The sequence below is a fragment of the Siphateles boraxobius genome, unplaced genomic scaffold (genome assembly GCF_051911475.1).
Source record: "Siphateles boraxobius isolate OS27281-9 unplaced genomic scaffold, OSU_SipBor_1 41, whole genome shotgun sequence".
NCBI lineage: Eukaryota > Metazoa > Chordata > Actinopteri > Cypriniformes > Leuciscidae > Siphateles > Siphateles boraxobius.
This window is the reverse complement of record NW_027509042.1, coordinates 22,313,647-22,334,569: the sequence shown is the minus strand read 5'-3', so window position 1 is coordinate 22,334,569 and position 20,923 is coordinate 22,313,647. Positions and strand designations below refer to the sequence as shown.

The window sequence follows — 20,923 nt, the reverse complement described above, 5'->3', positions numbered from 1 at the left end:
GTGAGCAGCAGCTTTCAGCACACTTTACTGACACTTACCACATCATTCACGAGACACACCGTTAAAGAGAAACTTGCCTTTTAATTGTGTATAGTAATTGCCCTGTGTTATTACTCACTTTTCACTCTGTAATCACTCCAAAGTCATTATTACCTCAAATATTTTTTTAAATGTTCATTGTGCTTCATTTTCAGGTACAAGATTTGCATATTCAAGCCAATTCTTTTCTATAGCAGGCAATGGTATTTTTTATGGTACTAATATATTTTATGGTTCTAAATGTCTCTCATATATTTGTACCATGGTATTTACATGATTATTCCAAGTTTCTACTGTTGTACGTATATGTCCTCCTTTTATACAACAATTATATAAACAAGAAGTTCATATTAATATTGCCTCACTCACATTTCAACATTTTGCACATTAGTTTGTATATTCTTTCTCTGCCAACAAAAATAGTTCCAAAAGAAGTCAAAGTATCAAGCTTTGCATGACACCGGGAGTCGATTGTGTGAGTTAGATGGAGTGACATTTTTCTCTCCCAAAATGTATTGTAATGACTTGGGATCCACTCCAAATTTTCCTTTTCTTACTGGTGAGAGAAATGTTTTTTTCTTTTACTTGTGTAGGATGTAGGGTTGTCACAATACCAAAATTCCAGTAGTTGGTACCAATACCATTAAAAGTTTACGGTTCTCTATACCAATTTCTGTACGACAGCAAAATCTGTTAGAACTATTTAACTATTTGATTTAACTATTTGAAAAAAATATTAAATTCAATTCAATGAGTTTATTATTTATGATGGTAATCATTATAAGTAAATAATACATATAAACATTTGAAGGCCACATGCTGTTTAAAAGTAAACTGTTTATAAAAAAAGTAAAACATAATCAACCCTCTACGCGTACCTAGTAATATTAATAATAATAATAATTACTATTATTATTAGTGTTAGTATAATTATTATTATTATTATTATTATTAAATTGAGACATAGATACATCTATTGTACAACAGTAGCCCAATATTTTTGTCAATTTCTTCAAGTTAAACCAAACTTTTATTTTGTCGGTTGTCGTAAAGACCATTGAGTTTCTGTGGGTGTATGATATGATGATTGTTTTTTTCTCAAATGAAAAGGTAAAATGCTCATGAAGTGAATCAGACCCAGAGCGGCTCTGGAGATGAAGTTAGTTCATGCATTCATGTCCTCATAGTGAGGTGGAAGAGGCTGATAACACAGCGAACCTCACGCGTGCTTCAGTGGTGTGTGTCTGTATGTGTGGTAATTGAAACCACGCGTCTGTGCCATTTACACAGAGATGTGCAGAACATCCAAGATTCATTTTTAAAAAGTCTTTTTGTGGTTAGTTAGTCTGGAGCCCTGCACTTAGAAAAACAGTCAGCGGGTACTGGATATATCCGGTAGCATACTCTTTACTACCTGTAGCTTCTTCACTGTAAAGCTGTTTTGAAATAATCTGTATTGTAAAAAGCGCTATATAAATGAAGGTGACTTGACTTGACTTGACTATTTTCAAAATTTCAGTACTGACTTGGTCCTGAAGTACAGGTACTTTTGACAACCCAAGTAGGATACATTGTTTATAGATCTGATAACAGTCATATAACTAGTACTTTTGATGTCTTTACTAAAAGTTAGTAAACTCAAGTTTTATTATATGCCATAATCTTTTAAAAACATGTCTGCCCGTCTGTATGCTGGCATTGAGTTTGATGGCTTTGGAAATGATGAAGATGGTTTGGGTTTGGGGGCTAGGGGTCTGGCTGAACTCCAGAGTGGGTTTATTGCTTCCATATTCCCTTTAGAAATTCTTGAGGTTTGAAACTCTTCCCAAATCCTGGAGCTAATTTAGTTTTTAAGCTTTTCCTTCTAATTCCTCGAGACTAATTACAGCCCTATTCCCGCAATTAAATCGATAAACTCCTCCGTGCTTAGTTGGGCTTGCCAACAGAACACAACCCCTCTCCTCTCCTCCCCTCTCCTCTCCTCCCCTCTCCTCTCCTCTCCTCTCCTCTCCTCTCCTCTCCTCTCCTCTCCTCTCCTCTCCTCTCCTCTCCTCTCCTCTCCTCTCCGCTTTTTAAAGGAATATTCCAAATTTATTCTAAATCAACAGCACTTGTAACTGTTAAATGCAAACAATGCAAACCTTTTCTGTAAACTAACGTTCAGAAGTTTTAGATCAGTAAGATTTATTTTACAGAAATTAATATATTTAAAGCTAGGATGTATTAGGCAAGGCAAGGCAAGGCAAGTTTATTAATATAGCACATTTCATACACAATGGTAATTCAATGGTATTACATTGATAGTAAAGATATTTATAATTTTACAAAAGATTTACATTACTTTCTATTCATCAAAAAAAATATTCACGTTTTTTACTAAAATATTAAGCAGCAACCTTTTTTTTTCAACTGAGATGATAAATATAAATGTTTCTTGAGCACCAAATCAGCATTATTTCGGAAGGATCATGTGACACTGAAGACTTGAGTAATGGCTGTAGAAAATTCAGCTTTGCCATTGCAGAAATAAATTAAGAATCTTAAAATTTAAAACAGTTTTTGGTAACACTTTACTTAAGCCTTTATGTATACTGCATTATAAAGGTATTCACAATGTATGTTATAATGCATTATACCTTTTCATGAATAATTATAACTAAAGTTAAAAATGCATTATAATATTCACATAATCCTTGTTACATCTGAAATTGGTTTGTCATGTTTTAATGCATTATACTTTCTAAAGGTGTATTATAATGTATTATAACTGTGATTAAAATTATTCATGAGACCATTAAATGCATTATAAGGTGCATTACAAGGCATAATTATTGCATTAAAAATACTTTTATAATGCATTATACATATACAAACCCTCAATATTCCTTTAAAAGAAAAACTGAACAGTATTACACACGGTCTACAATACGGAGGAACCCTAAAAATAACCTTCAACCGAGACCAAAATTCTTCTACGCTATGCCTTTCTCATGTTTTTTCTTTTTTCAAATTTATCACTCCTGGCAAGGATGGGGCGTTTCCCTGGGGAGCCGTCCAGAGGTCAAGCAGATGTTCCTCATGGTGCTGGGTCGTGCACCAGGACAGATCTCAGCTCATTCAGCACGTCATATACCTCTCTTTATCTCTCCCTCTCCCTCACTCCACCTCTTTTGTCTCTCACCGCACAATAGCACACAGGTCTCTGGCTGTAGTTCAGATTGGCTGTCTGGCTCTCTGCGTAGCTCGTATGGGGTCCAAAGCTGTGGTGTGATGTAATGGTTTAATTGGGTTTGCCAGCACAGAGCCCACTGAGAGTAGAAAGAACACCTTTGGGAGAATTAGAGAGAGAAATGAATGGAAAAAAAGCCCTCACAAGCATGGAAATGTAATGAGTCTGGGCTGTCTAGACCGTGTGCTTGGCTGTGTGGAGCTGTACGGCGAGTTTTTCAGCATATGTGAATGTTTATCTCTCTGAAATGGAGCATGTGGACCCAGGGTCCATTTGGAGCCAAAAGGGAGGACTTTCAGAGCAAAGCCCGCCCAAGTCAAGCAAGACGACAGTACAGAGAAACTCACAACGCAATGCTTTATGCATTTGCAAGAGCATATACACATTTGCCAGCAATCAAATGAAACTTAAACACATTTTCTTATTTTTCATATTTACTTTTTCTTACCTCTTGGCCATGTTACTTTAATCATTTGCTCACATTAAAGCTTGCTTTAAATCTCTGTAATTTCTATAATTTGCAACTCATTCTTTAAACATAGCATTTGAAGGAAACCAAGCACATAACACGTATTTAGAGTAACCTGGATGAAAGGTTAGCTGGCAGAAGCTGACAAGACTCCTCAGAGTTGCTATGACAGCTGTGAAGTGTACATACTGTGTTATTCTTCCTATCCACTATAAGACTAACACTACTCTAATTATGTTTGCATGTAGAATAATACTCTGTTTATAATCAGAATGATAGCTCAATCACAATGAAAAGTACTACAGTAAAAACACCAGAGAAATCGTGATTTGGATTCTGAATGAAACTTAGATGTTTTGAAGAAGCATATTTGGAAGGTGCATATTTGAAAATAATTAGTTAAACTATTAAGGAATAATTGGTGTGTAAACCTTTAAATTCAACTGGTTTCAGCTTGCATTTATGCACAAGGCAGTGTGTTTCTTTGCAGAATAACTAAGCAATTTTTATTGTGTTTTTATAAATAAACATAAAACACATATTATTGGGGTGGAGGGGCTCTTATTGTATTTTCTGCAAGAGCCATGTTTTCTTTAATAAAATACATAGCACAAAAAAAAAACATGCCATGTTATCCTGAATCTGTAAATTCCAAAACTGTGAATTCCAGCAGGACATCTCTCTCCCACTAATCTTTGCTGCATACTTTTATCCGAGCTTCTCTTTCAAAGATATTGTATGCGGAATACATTTGATGCAGATCTGTACATATAAACAGCATGTTGGCAATCTGCAATCAGTTTTAATTTATTTACATAGAAAAAAGGTCTGTGCATGTAAACAATCACTGTCTGCTAGACATTAAAGTTATAAGGACTTACACTTAAACTGACTGTATTCTACCTACTTTTTTTAAAAGTATGCATTATCCTAACTTTATTAATGCTAACCATTTGAAACCATAGAATGCTAAATTTTTGGCATATTCATATTTTGGCAAATGTCCTATTATGGGTTCAGTATGCACACTCCTCTGAGTCTGCATACTGCATGACAAAGTATTTGATCCCCTTAAAGTCTGACCTTGATGGTCTGCATTGCTTTTGCATGTGTGAAAGTGTGTACATATGTTGTCTATAAGGCTAATCTCAGCTGTTAGCTCTCTATTCTACCTCCTGTCCATCTCCTCTGCTGCACAGCAGTGTGTTATATAAACAGTGGAAAGCGGACACCTTATTGTGTTAGAGGACCATGTGTAAAAATATGGTGCACAGCACACATTCATAGAGGCTTTTAGGAAACATCAGGACAGAGTGTTAAAGATGTGTTTTGGCAAAGATCGTGTGGAAGGTTTCATTTTGGAAAGGCCTGTTGTGATACTCTTTTCCTTTCCTCTCGTAATCTGTCGTCTTGCCCTTAAACTTTATTACCTCAGATTTTCTCCCTGTGAAATGGGATGTGCATATCAATACAGCTCTGAGTTTTATGGGCCCGTCTTCATCAACAGAGAGATCTTTGTTTCTTGAACTGTCAAGGGGGAAAAACGGTCCACCAGTTAACAAAAGGGGTTTGTATTGTACATCGTGGTAGCTCCGAAACAGAAAATAATCTTCCAATTTCTCTTTATAATACGATCATGCAAAAAATAATGCGTACTTATGAATTATTGTGTTGACAAAAGCCACAATTACTAGTCAAAGTGATATGGAATTGGAGTGATCAAACCTGGAACTACTGCATACTTGTTTTGTTATTGAAAAATTAATCTATCAACCAATCAGAACCAATCAGAATCTATTAATCAGTCAGAATCAGAATCTATTAATCAGGATTACGTATTTAACACCACTGTGATAGAAAATACATTAACTGTTTTATTTTGTTGATTTTGTCTTAGGTTGCAGAGGGATCTGAAGTCCATTTTGAGGCAGGGAATTTCTCTGAGTCATGTGAGGTGAAGATGGAAAATCTTCCTCATGGCAATGAACACCTTCTTTCCTGGGCCCATCAACGCTACCGTGCCGTTACCTCTTTCAGCGAGCTCAAGATGGCTCATGACATCTACATCAAGGTTGGAGAGGGTATGTATCTCTGAGCATGCACAGTGTTTTACATCTCCCTCAAAATCTTTTTTTTTAATAACTGTTATTAATATTTTTTCTTATCACCTGACACTGTTTTAAATCAATTTTCTTTGTTAAAAAAATATGTTTATTTAGTTTGTTTATTTGTCCTGAAATAAACGTTGTGCCATTACTTTCTGCCGCCTCTGAACTTCAATCATCGCCCTGCACATGCTAATTCACTCTCAATGGTGCCTATTGACTGTGTTTAGTAACTGGACCCATGGGTAATAAAGCAAATCCCAGTGAAGCCACCTAATTTCCACTGGGCGTCATTCGGTTTCATTTAAATACAACATGGCAAAATCTGTGGGCTTGCTCTGTCTTTCATTCGTAATCAGTTGATTTGCTTGCATGTCAGGCTCATAAGCAGCCGCGAGGTGGAGAATGGATGGAAAGGCCAAGTAAACATACGGGAAGAGTTTCAGATGAAAGCCCTGACTGCCAGCTTGTGCGTACGGGCCCTTTGCCAAATCTGAAGCCTTTCACAACAGTCCTTTTTAAAAAGGGAAGGATGAGGGAGAATAGCAAACCTAGAGGAAAAAGGGAATGAGCAAAAGGAAAGTTTGGCAGGGAGGGTATAGAAGAAGAAAATAGAGCCAAAAACAGAAAGTCCAAATTTATAGCAGTACCAGGAAGCCTGGCAAGATTCTGCTAAGAAAGTATCTTAGCGATCTGCCCAATGACATGAGCCGTAGGGCGGGAAATTGGCTTATTCTCAATGGAAACGGTTTAGGGGGATTTAACTTGAAACCGACGCTTGGACTTTGATATGATGTTTGAGTCAGACAGGGCTGCCACATTCAAATAGTTTGTTGTTTACTCGTTGAGAGCATGAACCATAGAAAGCAGAAACAGATACTTGCAAATACGCGCCATTAGCGCAGCAAGCTGCAGGGATTGTTTAAAGAAAGAAGAAAAGGACAGATCCGGCTGTGTGTTTCACCCAAGGCTCCATCGTGTTCCCCCGCTGAGTTCTAAGACCAAACCAGCAACACGTCTGACTTCAGCATCTATCAGCTGTCAGGTTGCCCGGTTAAACTGCTGGTGTTCATGTTTCAGTCCGTAAAAGAACACAAGATTCCAGTACTGCAAGAAAGTAATGACTGCATCATTCAAAGTACGCTTTCCAGTCAGACCCGTAAAACATTTGGCCCAGCGGTGTTTGAGTTTGAGGTTTGGCAGTGACTCAAAAGGCTTTGTTTACCTCTACAGGAGAGTTCTGGCCTTCTACTCTATCTCAACCCTTTGTAGCTCCGCATGAGAGCGGACATGCTTCCGATCTGTTTGCTGGAGAGAACAGGCAACCCTCTTTCCCCCAGCACCTCAAAGAGCCATGAAGAGCAGACAGTAAGAGATGCCAGCCTTTCATGAGGAGTTGACACTCATCACACTTGCACTTTGTCCAAAAACGTAATGGCCAAATAAGGAAGCATCTGTCTTCTGTTTCTCTGGGGCATAGAGAAGAGCCGTCATCTCTTTTGTGGAGTAGCAAAGAAAACGTCTCGGTTACGTATCTAACCCTAGTTCCCTGATAGGGAACGAGACGCTGCGTCAAACGCTGTGGGAACGCCCCTGCGTTGTGCGTCATGAAACACGTATGGAATCAGCCCAATGGAGAGATGGAATGTCATAGGCGGGTGACGTCATCGACCAGGAAACTATAAAGCACCCCATAAACACAAGCGCAACAGCTTCTGATAGGCCTGAAGGAAGCGCTAGCGGGAATGCCGGGAGTATGGTGGAATGACGCAGCGTCTCGATTCCCTATCAGGGAACTAGGGTTACATACGTAACCGAGACGTTCCCTTTCAAGGGAACTCGAGCTGCGTCAAACGCTGTGGGAACGCTAATACCCACCTCGCCATAGGACCAAGTGACCGCCATGTGAGAACTAGCGCACAGAGGACGAGAGCACCTGTGCCCCAGGGGTAGAACTTAAGTCTAGGTCGTAGAACTTAATGAAAGTATGCGGTGAAGACCATCCAACCGCATCACAAACGTCACTGAGGGAAACTCCTGACAGTAAGGCTTTAGAAGCCGCCATACTCCTGGTAGAGTGGGCTCGTACAGCCAAAGGTGAAGGCTGACCAGCCGACTCATAGGCAAGTGAGATAGCCTCGACCACCCACTTGCTCATTCTCTGTTTAGACGCGGGACACCCCTTCTTGGGTAGCCCAAATTTCCTCCACAGGGCAGTTCTGTGGACATAGGCGTCTAACGCCCTAACAGGGCAGAGTAAATTAAGTTTCTCCTGGTCAGACGACAGAAATGGAGGAGGACCAAAAGGCCTGCAGAACTGTAGGTCTAGCAACATTAGTAGGGACCTTGGGAACGTAACCTGGTCTAGGAGGCAGAAAAGCCTTAACCATGCCAGGCGAAAATTCCAGGCACGAGGGTGAAACCGACAGAGCCTGCAAATCTCGGATTCTCTTTAGTGAGGAGATAGCAAGAATAAAGATAGTCTTAAACGAGAAACTTCTCAGGAACTTCTTCGATAGGTTCAAGAGGAGCTAGGGAAAGACCTTCTAATACGATGGCCAGATCCCAGGCCGGCACCCTCGTACGAACTGCTGGCCTCAGCCTCAGTGTGCCACGAAGGAAACGAGTTATAAGCGGGTTTCTCCCAAGAGAAACTCCACTGAAAGGGACGTGGTAAGCAGCCAGTGCCGCCACATACACCTTTAGTGTGGAGGGGGATAGCCCTGTGGAGAAGCGCTCCTGCAGGAATTCCAGCACTGCACCCACTGGGCAGTTAACTGGGTCCTGCAGGTGCTCTCCACACCAAGAAGTGAAGAGTTTCCACTTCAAGGCATAAAGCTTCCTCGTGGATGGAGCTCTGGAGTGAAGAATGGTCTCAACAACCTCGGTTGAGAGACCAGAGTTCATGAGCTGGGCCCCCTCAGAGGCCAAGCCCACAATACTGGGTGGGGGTGAAATATCATGCTGCCCGCCTGAGAGAGTAGATCCCTCCTGACCGGGAGCTCCAAGGGAGAGCCGTCCAGGAGAGAAATCAGGTCCGCAAACCATACTCGGGCCGGCCAGAACGGGGCTACTAATAGTAGGGTGACCCCGTCCCGGCGAACCCTCTCCAGAACTCCAGGTAGCAGAGCAATCGGGGGAAAGGCGAACAGACGTGACCTCGGCCACGGCTGCACCATAGCCACCAACCCCAGAGGGACTGGATGGCTGATGGAAAACCACAGATGATAATGCGGGGTCTCCTTGGAAGCGAATAGGTCCACCTCGGCGCGACCGAAACTCAACCAAAGGAGCTCCACCACCTCGGGATGGAGTCTCCAATCCCCTGTTGCCTCGGCCCCTGTCTCGACAGGGAGTCTGCTACCACATTCAAATACCCAGGAAGATACATTGCTCTCAGAAATGGTAACCTCCCTTGGGACCACAGGAGGATCTGACGGGCCAACTTGTAAAGCCGGCGAAACCGCAGGCCCCCCTGATGATTTATATAAGAGACCAACGACGTGTTGTCTGACTGAACTAACACATGATGACCTCTCAGGTCTGCTAGGAAGCGTTTCAGAGCCTGGAACACCGCCAACATCTCTGGAAAATTTATAAGCCTTGATAGATGATGGTCCTGCGACAGCCCTTGGGCTGGACGACCAGTCGTGACCGCTCCCCACCCTGTGAGGGAAGCATCCGTCGTTAGCGTTACGCGACGACAAAGAGCCCCCAACACAGGCCCTTTGAATAGGAACCAAGTTTCTTTCCACATGACCAGAGCACGAAGGCAGCGCCGCGTGACTTTGACCGTGCGGAGTGGATTTCCCCTCGGGGAGAATCACTTGGTCCTGAGCCACCACTGTAGCGATCTCATGTACAACAGGCCGCAAGGTATAACGTCGGGCGCTGCTGCCATCAGACCCGACAGTCTCTAAAACTGTTTTATAGTAAGAAGCTGGCCTAGCTTTACTTGCTTCACAGCTGAGAGAATCGAAACGATGCAGGTCGGAGCGAGTCGCGCCTGCATCGAAACCGAAACCCAAACGACACCAAGAAAAGTGGTCTTCTGAGGAGATAATACACTTTTCTTTGCGTTCAGCCTCAACCCCAACTTCCTGATATGAACGAGAACGACATCTCAATGTCGAACCGCCATCTGCTCTGTCTGAGCTAAAATCAACCAATCGTTGATGTAATTGAGGACACGAACACCCTGAAGCCTCAGGGGCACTAGTGCTGCGTCCATTCATTTCGTGAAAGTGCGGGGAGATAAAGCTAGGCCAAACAGAAGAACCCTGTGCTGGTACACCTCGCCCCCGAAGGCGAACCTCAGGAACTTCCTGTGTTGTGGAAGGATGGAAATGTGGAAGTACGCGTACCCTTAGATCTATTGTGACGGACCAGTCCTCGGATCTGATTTGTGACACGATCTCCTTGATAGTGAGCATCTTGAATTTTGGCTTCCCTACCGAGCGATTCAATAGGCGCAGGTCTAAAATTGGACGCAACCCCCCATCCTATTTTGGAACTATGAAATATCGGCTGTAATAGCCTGACTCCACACTGGGAGGAGGAACCCGTTCTATAGCCTCCTTTTGAAGGAGTGCTTTCACCTCTTGTTCCATAACCAGATACTTCTCGCGGCCCACACTCTAGGCAGAACCCCTCTGAATCTTGGTGGACGACACCTGAATTGGATAGCATAATCCCTTTCTATTGTCTGCAGGACCCAATGAGATATTTTTGGAAGGCTTTTCCACTCTGCCAGAAATTCTTCTAAGGGTACCAGTCTCTCGAGACTGGCCTCTGGTGTAACTTGAGCAGCAAACACAGCGCCCTGTAACGGCACACCGGCAGGGAACAACTGGTCTAACCGCTCTGAAACCCTCCTCAGAGGGAGCGAGCGTCCCTCGGGAAATCGCTCGCTGGGACCGTCTGCGCCCCGGCATGAAGGCGGGGTTGGCAGAACGGGCCCCTGAGGGCACCGAGGAAGAATGGGCACCGTAGAAAGAGGTGAATACCTTTCCGCCTCGGCGGGGACCACCCTCAGTGTCCTGCGCGCCGTGGCGCCAGGACTTCTTCTTAGCCGAAGCCTTCTTAGCTAATATAACTGTCCTCAGATCAGTTCTATTACTGGGAGATTTCGGCTGAGAGTGCCGCGGCTGAGCCCACTGTCCAGCAGGGGAAGCACGAGACGCGACACTCTGCTTCAGCGCCCCATATGATGAGCTCGCAGACGGCCGGGGTTGCTCCCGCCCAGCAGCCCCAGGGACATGAATTTTAAAAGGGAGAAATTTCTTAAAAGCTGTTGTTTGCTTTTCCTTCTCCTGGAATTTATCGATGACAGAATTTACAGTATCGCCAAATAAACCCAGGGGGGAGAGAGGATTGTCTAAAAGGAAAGCTTTTTCTTTTTCTTTTATATTTGTCTGATTTAACCACAGATGTCTTTCTGCGGCCACCAGAGCTTGGTTGCGCGCAGGGATAAATCAGCAGCCTGACGCAGTTCGCGAACCACGTCAGCACTGACCTCCTCACTCTCACTCACGTCCCTCAGCAGGTCAGCCTGGTATGCCTGCATAATAGACATAGTATGCAGACATGACGCAGCCTGACCCGCCGCCGAATACGCTTTACCCACAAAAACCAAAATATTTCTAAGAGGCTTGGTGGGTAATGCCGGTGCCTAAACAGATGACGCAGCCTCGAGGGAGAGAAAACTCGCAAGCGTCTCTTCCACGCGAGGCATAGCCGAATAACCATATGATTTTGCCCCCACAAAATTAGAATATGTTAAAGTCTGGGGACTAAACACTCTATATGACACCGTTTTTTTTTCCACGATTTTGACACCTCAATGTGGGGATTGGGAAAAAACGGCAAGCACCGGCGTGTGGGTTGCACTCGTGACGGCAAAAATCTCTCATCTAATTTTGATTTAGAAACAGACTCCTGTCTAGTCACTGGCCATACAATGCTGAGTTTTTCTACAGCTCTTGATAATACCTCCACTAGCTCATCACTTTCGGGAGTGTAAGGTGGCGAATCCTCCACATCTCCCTCATTTATAACTGGTGCCTCAGCCGGAGCGGAAGAAACCGCAGCGCGTGCTTCCGAACACGGGACTGAGGCACTGGATCTCACAGGTGAAGGGAGAGATAAGGCAGAGCCCGTCTCTAACCCCGCTGAGAGATCCATCTGCGATCCCCACGATACGCGTCGTCAGTCTGCCTCAGCAAGAGCGGGACCCGAACCGCGGGGAGAGCGCACCGAACCGCTCTCCTCGAAGAGCGCCCGGCGGGAGCACAGCGTCCTTAATGGCAGACGCTCGCAATGCTCACAATCAGCTCCCTCGAGAGCTGACTGGGCATGCTGCACTCTCAAACAAACAACACAAAGAACGTGTGTATCCCCACTCGTAAAATAACGCGAGCAGGGAGGGACACACTTCCTAAACTGCTGTTTGTTCGCCATATTTCTCTTAATATATATATATATATATATATATATATAAATTGTTTGTGTGGTGCAGAGTATGTAAAGACAGACAATATTCACACAGGGACGGATTCACATATAGCGCGACTGAAGGCACAAAAAGCTGTTGCGCTTGTGTTTATGGGGTGCTTTATAGTTTCCTGGTCGATGACGTCACCCGCCTATGACGTTCCATCTCTCCATTGGGCTGATTCCATACGTGCTTCATGACGCACAACGCAGGGGCGTTCCCACAGCGTTTGACGCAGCTCGAGTTCCCTTGAAAGGGAACAGTGTTTGAGAGTAGAGAGCATTTTTTTTTAGGAAGTAATTAATCTGCAACAGGACAGCAATCAGGTCAGGCTGGGTTTTGATTGAATGATTATGGTTTTAATTTATATAAGTGATTAAAGTGCCAGTATTTGGCCATTTTCAAGATTATAAACATCGACTGATATCCATCTCCTATTGGTTGGTCAGAAGTGTCTTCCTACTTTGACAGTTCCAATTTTTACTGACCGGTTTGTCAATGAATGCAGATTTCTTTTGGAGGGGAATTTTGAGTAAATGTTCTGTAAGACTAATTTGCCATAATTTAATTATATTTTACAATACTGTACAAAAGTTTTGGGTGAAATGAATACTTTTATTCAACAAGGATGTGTTAAATTGATCAAAAGTGACAGAAAAAAACGTGTTATATTGTTACAAAAGATTTCAGTTTCAAATAAATTTTGTTCTTTTGACATTTTTTTAAATTTCTTCAATCCAAATTTTTTTATCAGTTTGCACAAAAATATTAAGCATCACAACTGTTGATAATAAGAAAAGTTTCCTGAGTCCCAAATTCAGTACATTAGAATTAGAATCATGTGACACTGAAGACTAGAGTAATGTCTGCTTAAAATGCAGCTTTTAAATTTTAAAATATATAGAAAATGGTTATTTTAAATCGTAAATATAATGCTGAGACAGGGATAAAGCGGAGAGAGAATCCGCTTGCAAGAACTACTTTATTAACAAAACAAACCAAGGAATCCAGGACAAACAGAGAAACTCAGGACAGGAGCATATTGCAGCAAACAACAACTGACCAACCACAAGAGAAACACAAGCGCAATTATTACACAGGCTAACAAGGTAACAAGGGGGCATGGTAAATTGTCATGGGAACACATGAGGGTAACCAAGGGAACTAACAAGACACACCTGGGGAGACTAATCAACATGGAAAAACTACAAAACATGGCACAAGACAGGAAATAACACAAAAGTCCTCACACAGGCTTGGATCATGACCGTAATATTTTCCTATTTTACTGTTTTATTGTATTTTCGATCAAATAAATGCAGCATTGGTGAGTATAAGAGTCTTTCCAAATCATTAAAAAATCTTGGGCCACTCCTAAAAAATGTTCAACTCCAGTCTGCTTCCATTACTGCTCATGTACAGTGGTCTGAAACACAGACAAGTCAAGTGATACAAACAGCGAAACGTTCCAGTGCTTTTATACTAAATATCAGATTACAGGACTGTAGCTAAATGTTGGTTAATTTATTTGTCATTATTGTCATTTGTCATTATATATTTGTTGGTTAATTATTTGTTATTTTTCTGTGTCCTTTAATTTTCTATCAGCCCTTGGCCTAAACATTTCTCATATTTGTTTCAGACCCCGTCTTCTCCGAGACCTGTAAGATTGATAACAAGTTCCTGTCTCTGAACTACCTGGCCAGCTACGTCCAGCCCCAACCATCCACAGGGTGTGTTCTCTCAGGTCCTGATCATGACCAGGAGGTCCACATCATTGAGCTCCATGCACCAAACTCCAGCAGGTGAGGAGAATACTGTTGTACTTTTGTACAAGTCAAGGATTAAGACATTTCTGTAAAAGTTTCTGTAATACAGCGGTACAATATTCACATTATTTAATTATATTATTTATTTATATAATTTTCTCTTTAAAAGACAGCTTTTTAGAGCTTTAACAGCTAAATTAAAAGCAAAGAATGTGCATTATTACAAAGACTTGCTCTGCTAAACCCTAAGAGTGTATGATAATATGTTCTGGCATGACACAACGAGTTTATGATGAACATAAAAAGTTCTGGTGCAAGACAAAGCTGAGCTCCCATAGCAGATCTAGACAGATGGTGCTGGGGAGGAGGGGGGGCTATAGACAGTGTGTGCAGAACTGAGCTCCATTTAGTTGGGCTGCAAAATAAAAGCGAGTGAAGATAGGAAGAGGCAGTTGATTGACTGCAAAACCGGCTACGAGACAGACAATCAGTGTCATGGTTTCATGACTGAACTTGGTATTAAATAAACAAAAGTGCATTAAATGCTGAGAATGATGGGAAATGTAAACTATTGTTTAAAAGTTTGGAGTCAGTAGGATATTATTTATTTATTAATTTCCTTCAAAGATATGAAAACAGCAAGGACCAATTAAATTAAGAGATGTACTGGTCGACCAGTCATTAATCAGAAACGGCTGGGTTTTTGCATTTTATTTTGTCTGATCTGTGTTCCAGAAGTACACCAATGCTCACAAACTGCACTGGAATCATTTACCAAATGTCACTGTGTGGAAATATTATAAAGCTGTAATGTCTGCAAAGCACAAATGAAAAGTCTCCCAAAAGACAATGATGAGTAATTTAAAAGTGTTGATGCCAAACAGACGCAGACACCAAGAAGCAAACAGGCATTCGTCTGCTGCCATATAAATAAGAGACACTTTCCTGTGCTTGCCGAAGCTGCGTGTGCGTATACCTGTGTGCACCCTACATGAGGTAGTGAACATTTGTTCAGCTCAGTTGGTCATGTGGTGGACAAGAAAAGAAACAGACTAGCTTATGACAAATGCTGCCATTTTGTAATTACTATAGTCTCGAGATGACAGAACATGACATTCTATTCAGAGCGTTACATGTCTTTGGACTGAAAATTATGCATATTTTTATGGCAACACTATCAACGGCTAAATGAATCTGTATCGATTAGGTGATACAGCGGTCGCGTGGTACGGGTGCGAGCTCTCCGAAAATTCCCATCTTACAAGCTGTAATTACGAGCTGTACGAGGACGTAAACGCTTTTTACAAGTTGAAATCATTTAATTACGGTAATAACAACATGGCGTGAACGCACCTCAAGCTAAAATGCTTCTTTTTGTAAAAAGAACTTTCATACACTGTATAAAATGTATAAATGAAGGCAATGTTGCTAGTTCTGTTTAGGATTGTCATTTCATTTTATCTTAAAATTACATGGACATAATAATTGAATTAAAACAAACAAGTGCTCTAGCATCTTTGTTTTGCTCATTGCATAAACTGGCTGCTTAATGTTTAAAAAAAAATTTTATCTACTTTGGTTATTGTAATTTTACAATGCTAAAGTCAGACCATTTATTTTTTGCTCTAATAAAAAAAATAAAAAGAAAACCTGTGCATATCATTTAATCTGCTGTTGAAGCCTGAAGGCCTTACCAGACAAAAAATTCATGTAAGAAAAAACATTCAAACTACGAATAATTGTGTTGCTGAGCATACTGTGCAGGATATTTTTGTTCATATGGGTGTGTTTAGTATACCATGGTGTGTATATATACACGAGTGTTCATGGATGGGTGTGTTTGCTTTCGTGTGTAAATGTACGTGCTTGTCTCTTTGTATTTGTCATTTTAGGTTGTCTTTGTGTTTCCTCCAGTTTTGTACAGTTTATTTGGAAATAGGCAGGAACTGGGGTATTGTTGATATTGGAAAACTCTGCAGGGTAAAACTGTCTCTGCCCACAACAATATCACTCACTGTTGCCTAATAGTGACTTAAAAATGAAAAACAGATCTAAAGATATGCAAGCATCATGATGGATCCCAGCACTGCGTTATGTGGTCTGTTTCACATGTGTCCAGCTTTGTTTTCTAGGAAACGATCCAGTTTTTTAATCAATTGGCCAGACGGAGAGCATGTTAAAGCTGAAGTTTAAATTTTCCAAGATTCTTATGGCCTTCCTTTCATTTCTTTTCTCTCTCTCTCTCTCTCTCTCTCTCTCTCTCTCTCTCTCTCTCTCTCTCTCTCTCTCTCTCTCTCTCTCTCTCTCTCTCTCTCTCTCTCTCTCTCTCTCTCTCTCTCTCTCTCTCTCTCTTTCTCTCTCTCTCTCTGAGTAGTGCATTCCAAGTGGATGTGATCGTGGATTTAAGGCCGCTGGATGGTGACGCCCCACTCCATCGTGACATTGTGTTACTTCTGAAATGTGAGAAGTCAGTGAATTGGGTAATCAAAGCCCACAGCATCATCGGCAAACTGGACATTGTGGTATGATGTTTACATTTTTTTTGCCACATGCAATATGGGAATAAAAAAACAATGGTCATGAGGGATTTGCAGGTACATTATGTATATCTGTTCAGAAAGTTTGGATCAGTTAGATTATTTTAAGTTTTTGAAAGTATTCTTATGTTCACTAAAGCTATGTTTATTTTAGTATTTTTATTTAATAAAAGCTGAAGTTTCAGCAGCCATTACTCCACTTCAGTGTCTTGTGGTTGCGCTGCTTGATGAAGTTTGGAAACCATAATACAGTGTAATTTTTCAGGATTTTTTAAAAAGAAAGTTTAAAGATTTATCCAGTGAATATGTCCTTGCTAAATTAAAGTATCAAATTCTTCTTAAAAAACAAATCAAAACAAAACAACAATCATAGTGATGATCCCAAAAATTTGAACGGTATGATTTTATTATTTTTGTCATTAAACTATACGTAATGCTTACTCTTCAAACTGTGTGAAAAGGCTGAGCAATGGATTGCAGGTTGATCCAATGAATTGTGTGATCTGGAGGCCTGTTATGAGATGGAGTAATAACAGAAGGACGGGTGTAGTGAGTTTTTCTTCAGCCAGAGCCTTTGGAGTGTTTTTATTGTAGCATTGGCCTGGGACTTCAGAATATGAATTATGAGAGCGTCTGTCTGCTGGTTTCAGATAGCACAGCATAACATTCACACCACTGAAACTGTCACTACACTGTCCAATGCTCTTGGAGAGCGACTCCATTTATTTATTACTAATTTATTACTAAATATTTGTGCGTTTTTATGTGCTGCTTATAAGGAAAAAATCCACACTGTCGTTAGGAACAGTCATATTAGTTTAAGAGTTTTAAGGTGTTTATATGATCATTTATATATGTTTTTTCTAAGCTGGAAAAGTGTAATGTAGAGTACAGCACTTTATATACAACTTCAAGGCAATTCTTTTACAAACTGATCTCTCACTGCATACACAAAGATAAACACCAAAATAGTACTGTCACGCTTAGTCGAAGTGAAGTAGACGACGCTGGAATTCCAACATAAGTGTAGTTTATAATCCAAGTGAAGAAACACAAACAAACAGTGTGCATAGCACAAACAATACTCAATGACGAATGAAAGGAAATGAGGAACTTAAATACACAATAATGATTAACTCAAAGATTAACAGGTGTGGACATTAATGAGTGACCATGACAACTAATTAATGATGGGATAAGGAGAACAAAGGAACATAGGTACTGTAACTAAACATACTGACAGAAAACGAAACCAAAACTAAGGCTAAACGTGACAAGTACAGTAGACAACAATTTACAGTGGCAATGACAGGATTTCGTAGCAAGTAGCAAGTAAATACAACAGTGTTCCTTGTGCTGCTGTAAAACTCTAACAGAGACGAACGTGGAAGTCACTTGCATCATTTTTGCAAAAAAAGCTTAGAAAAAACAAATCGACTTAGCTGGTTTTGCTACAAAAGACAGTTACATTTGTTAAATACCAATGAATTGACTATAGTGGCATTAGTGAAAAGAAGGCATTTCAATAACTGACTAATAGCCTTTTCATTGCCTTTAAAGTGAAATTACTTTATACCTAAACATAGGAGCCTGATAAAAAAAATGATCATTTAAAAAGAAAACATGTCAGACAGACTTAGAGGTTATCATTTTTTCATAATAACAGCATGATTTACTAAATCCTTAATGAATTATGCATCATATAAAAGTAAAGATTTAAAATTAAAATTTAGATGTTACAAGGAATCTGCAAATATTTTAATGCATTTTAACTTTGATTACAATTATTTATGAAAATATATAATGCATTATAAGGTACATTATGAATAGTTTCATAATGCATTGACCAGGACTCCCTGGTAGAAGAGTTTGTGTATTTCAATGGGACCTTCCTGGTAAAATAAATACATAATTATACATAAAGACTTTAAGTAAAATTAAGTTAAAATTCTTATAAAGTACAAATATAACATATATATATATGTATATGTATATGTATATGATATAGATATATTTAGATCCTTGTTTTACAGTAGATGCACAAGTGTGTAGATCAAACTATTAGAAGTGGTCCTGCATTATGCTATAGGTGTTCTGGCATTGACAATCAAAGAGTCATAAAGTTCATTAGAGCATTTTAATATGAATGTCTAAGTGTGTGTATAACGCATATGTCGCCATGAATGTGTTGCACTTGTCCGTGTCCGAGCGTATCAGTTAGTGTGAATGTTATGCGTAAGTTATGTGTGTGATACGATCCACAGCCTTGTAAAATCAAAGCCCTGCTACTGTTGGCATATTGGCTTAAGCTCGTTGTCCCGCCTGGTGAGGCATTTGTGGGAAACATGGCTAGGAATGAGGAACATCTGTTCTTCACACCCAATAGAGAACAAACTGATGCTAACTTTTAATTCCTATGTAATTTGACCAAGATCTCAAACCATTATTTAAGTTTAATCTGGCAAATGATTTTACTTTGTCAAAAATACAAATGTTTATATAATGATGGTGTGCCAAAATATATTTTTTTGTCATACTTGCCAATGGCATGTGATTTGACAAAAAAAGCCTTTCTTACTGACCACGAGACTGCATTTAGCAAATTTTTTAAAAATTATTTATTAACATAATCTTATTTTTTGTCTATAAACTCAGGCTCAGGAGTATTTATGAGATGAGGTGAGGTCTCAATCTCTCTGTAAAACCATCAAAACGTTCAGGTTTATTAGTTTTTGTTTGGGTGACTTTTGTTTGATTTTCGACATAAAACGAGATTATGAATTACTTCTGTTGGTAAATTAATGCTGAAAAGGTAAAAGTTGTTTGGCATTTGAGCCCTGATAAGAGGATCATATAGTTCTTGAGGATCAGTCTATAGTTCTTGAAATTTGATTTAAAACATGCATGCAATTTGCAATATTTTTTTGGCCTTTTTCTGTACTTCAATTTGGAGTTTGGCGAGTTTTCATTTTGTACCTTAAAATAAGGTATTAGATCAGAATATGTTGTCAGTGAAAACAAGAAGAACCTTGGCTTATAGTTAAAAAGAGAGTTTTGAAATGTGTCTCAGAAAAAAATGGACTTGAGCAGAAGTAGATATTTTATTTAATTTCTGACTAATAATTTTTCTGTTCTAAACTACAGTAAAGAATGAACATGTGTGACTGCATTCCTGTTTCTGCATGTGAAGTGAACGTGTTATCTTATTATTTCCCTTTGTCCTTCTCAGACGTCAGATACTGTCGGCCTGAATGATGACACTGAAAGGCTGATGAAGGTATCAAAGACGGTCAAACAGAAGCTGCCCACCGGAGCTCAGGCTCTGATCCAATGGGCAGAGGAAAACGGATTCAACCCCGTCACTTCCTACACCAACACCCCTGTCGCCAACCACTTCAAACTGCGCCTCAGAGAACAAGGCAAGAGCAACATCCGAAGATATTAATAATATCGACTTAAAATAGTTACAATTAGCTTAATTAATTAAAAATATAAATAAGCTTAATTATTTGAATACACAGCAAAAAAAAAAAAAAATCATGCATTTTCTCTGATTGGGTAGTTATCCGGTCATAAAAAGACCAGGTGTAAATGCCCTCCCAAACACTCACTCACTCACTCACTCACTCGATCACTCGATCACTCACTCACTCACTCACTCACTCAATCGATCACTCACTCACTCACTCACTCAATCGATCACTCACTCACTCACTCGATCACTCACTCACTCACTCACTCACTCACTCACTCACTCACTCAATCGATCACTCACTCACTCACTCACTCGATCACTCACTCACTCGATCACTCACTCACTCGATCACTCACTCACTCGATCGATCACTCACTCACTCACTCGATCACTCACACACTCACTCAATCGATCACTCACTCACTCACTCAATCGATCACTCACTCACTCACTCGATCACTCACTCACTCACTCACTCACTCACTCAATCGATCACTCACTCACTCACTCACTCGATCACTCACACACTCACTCGATCACTCACTCACTCGATCACTCACTCACTCGATCACTCACTCACTCGATCACTCACTCACTCAATCGATCACTCACTCACTCACTCGATCACTCACACACTCACTCGATCACTCACTCACTCACTCACTCACTCACTCACTCACTCAATCGATCACTCGATCACTCTCACTCGATCACTCAAACCACTTTAGGAGGTGGTCTGAGACACATTCCAGGTGAAACTGGACAAATGTAAGTGCATATGGTTGTTGAAACCACATATGTAAATTT

The 20,923-nt window shown here is 40.6% G+C and overlaps 1 protein-coding gene across 1 annotated transcript in view; it reads left to right on the top strand.

The window, feature by feature from the left end:
* Positions 1-20,923, top strand: part of tgfbr3 (transforming growth factor, beta receptor III) — a 123,079-nt gene that overhangs the window by 77,273 nt on the left and 24,883 nt on the right. The window contains exons 5-8 of the mRNA XM_077198936.1: positions 5,635-5,818; positions 13,978-14,140; positions 16,479-16,626; positions 19,871-20,060. Of these exons, the coding sequence (XP_077055051.1) occupies positions 5,635-5,818; positions 13,978-14,140; positions 16,479-16,626; positions 19,871-20,060 (685 nt within the window). The remainder of the gene's footprint in view (positions 1-5,634; positions 5,819-13,977; positions 14,141-16,478; positions 16,627-19,870; positions 20,061-20,923) is intronic.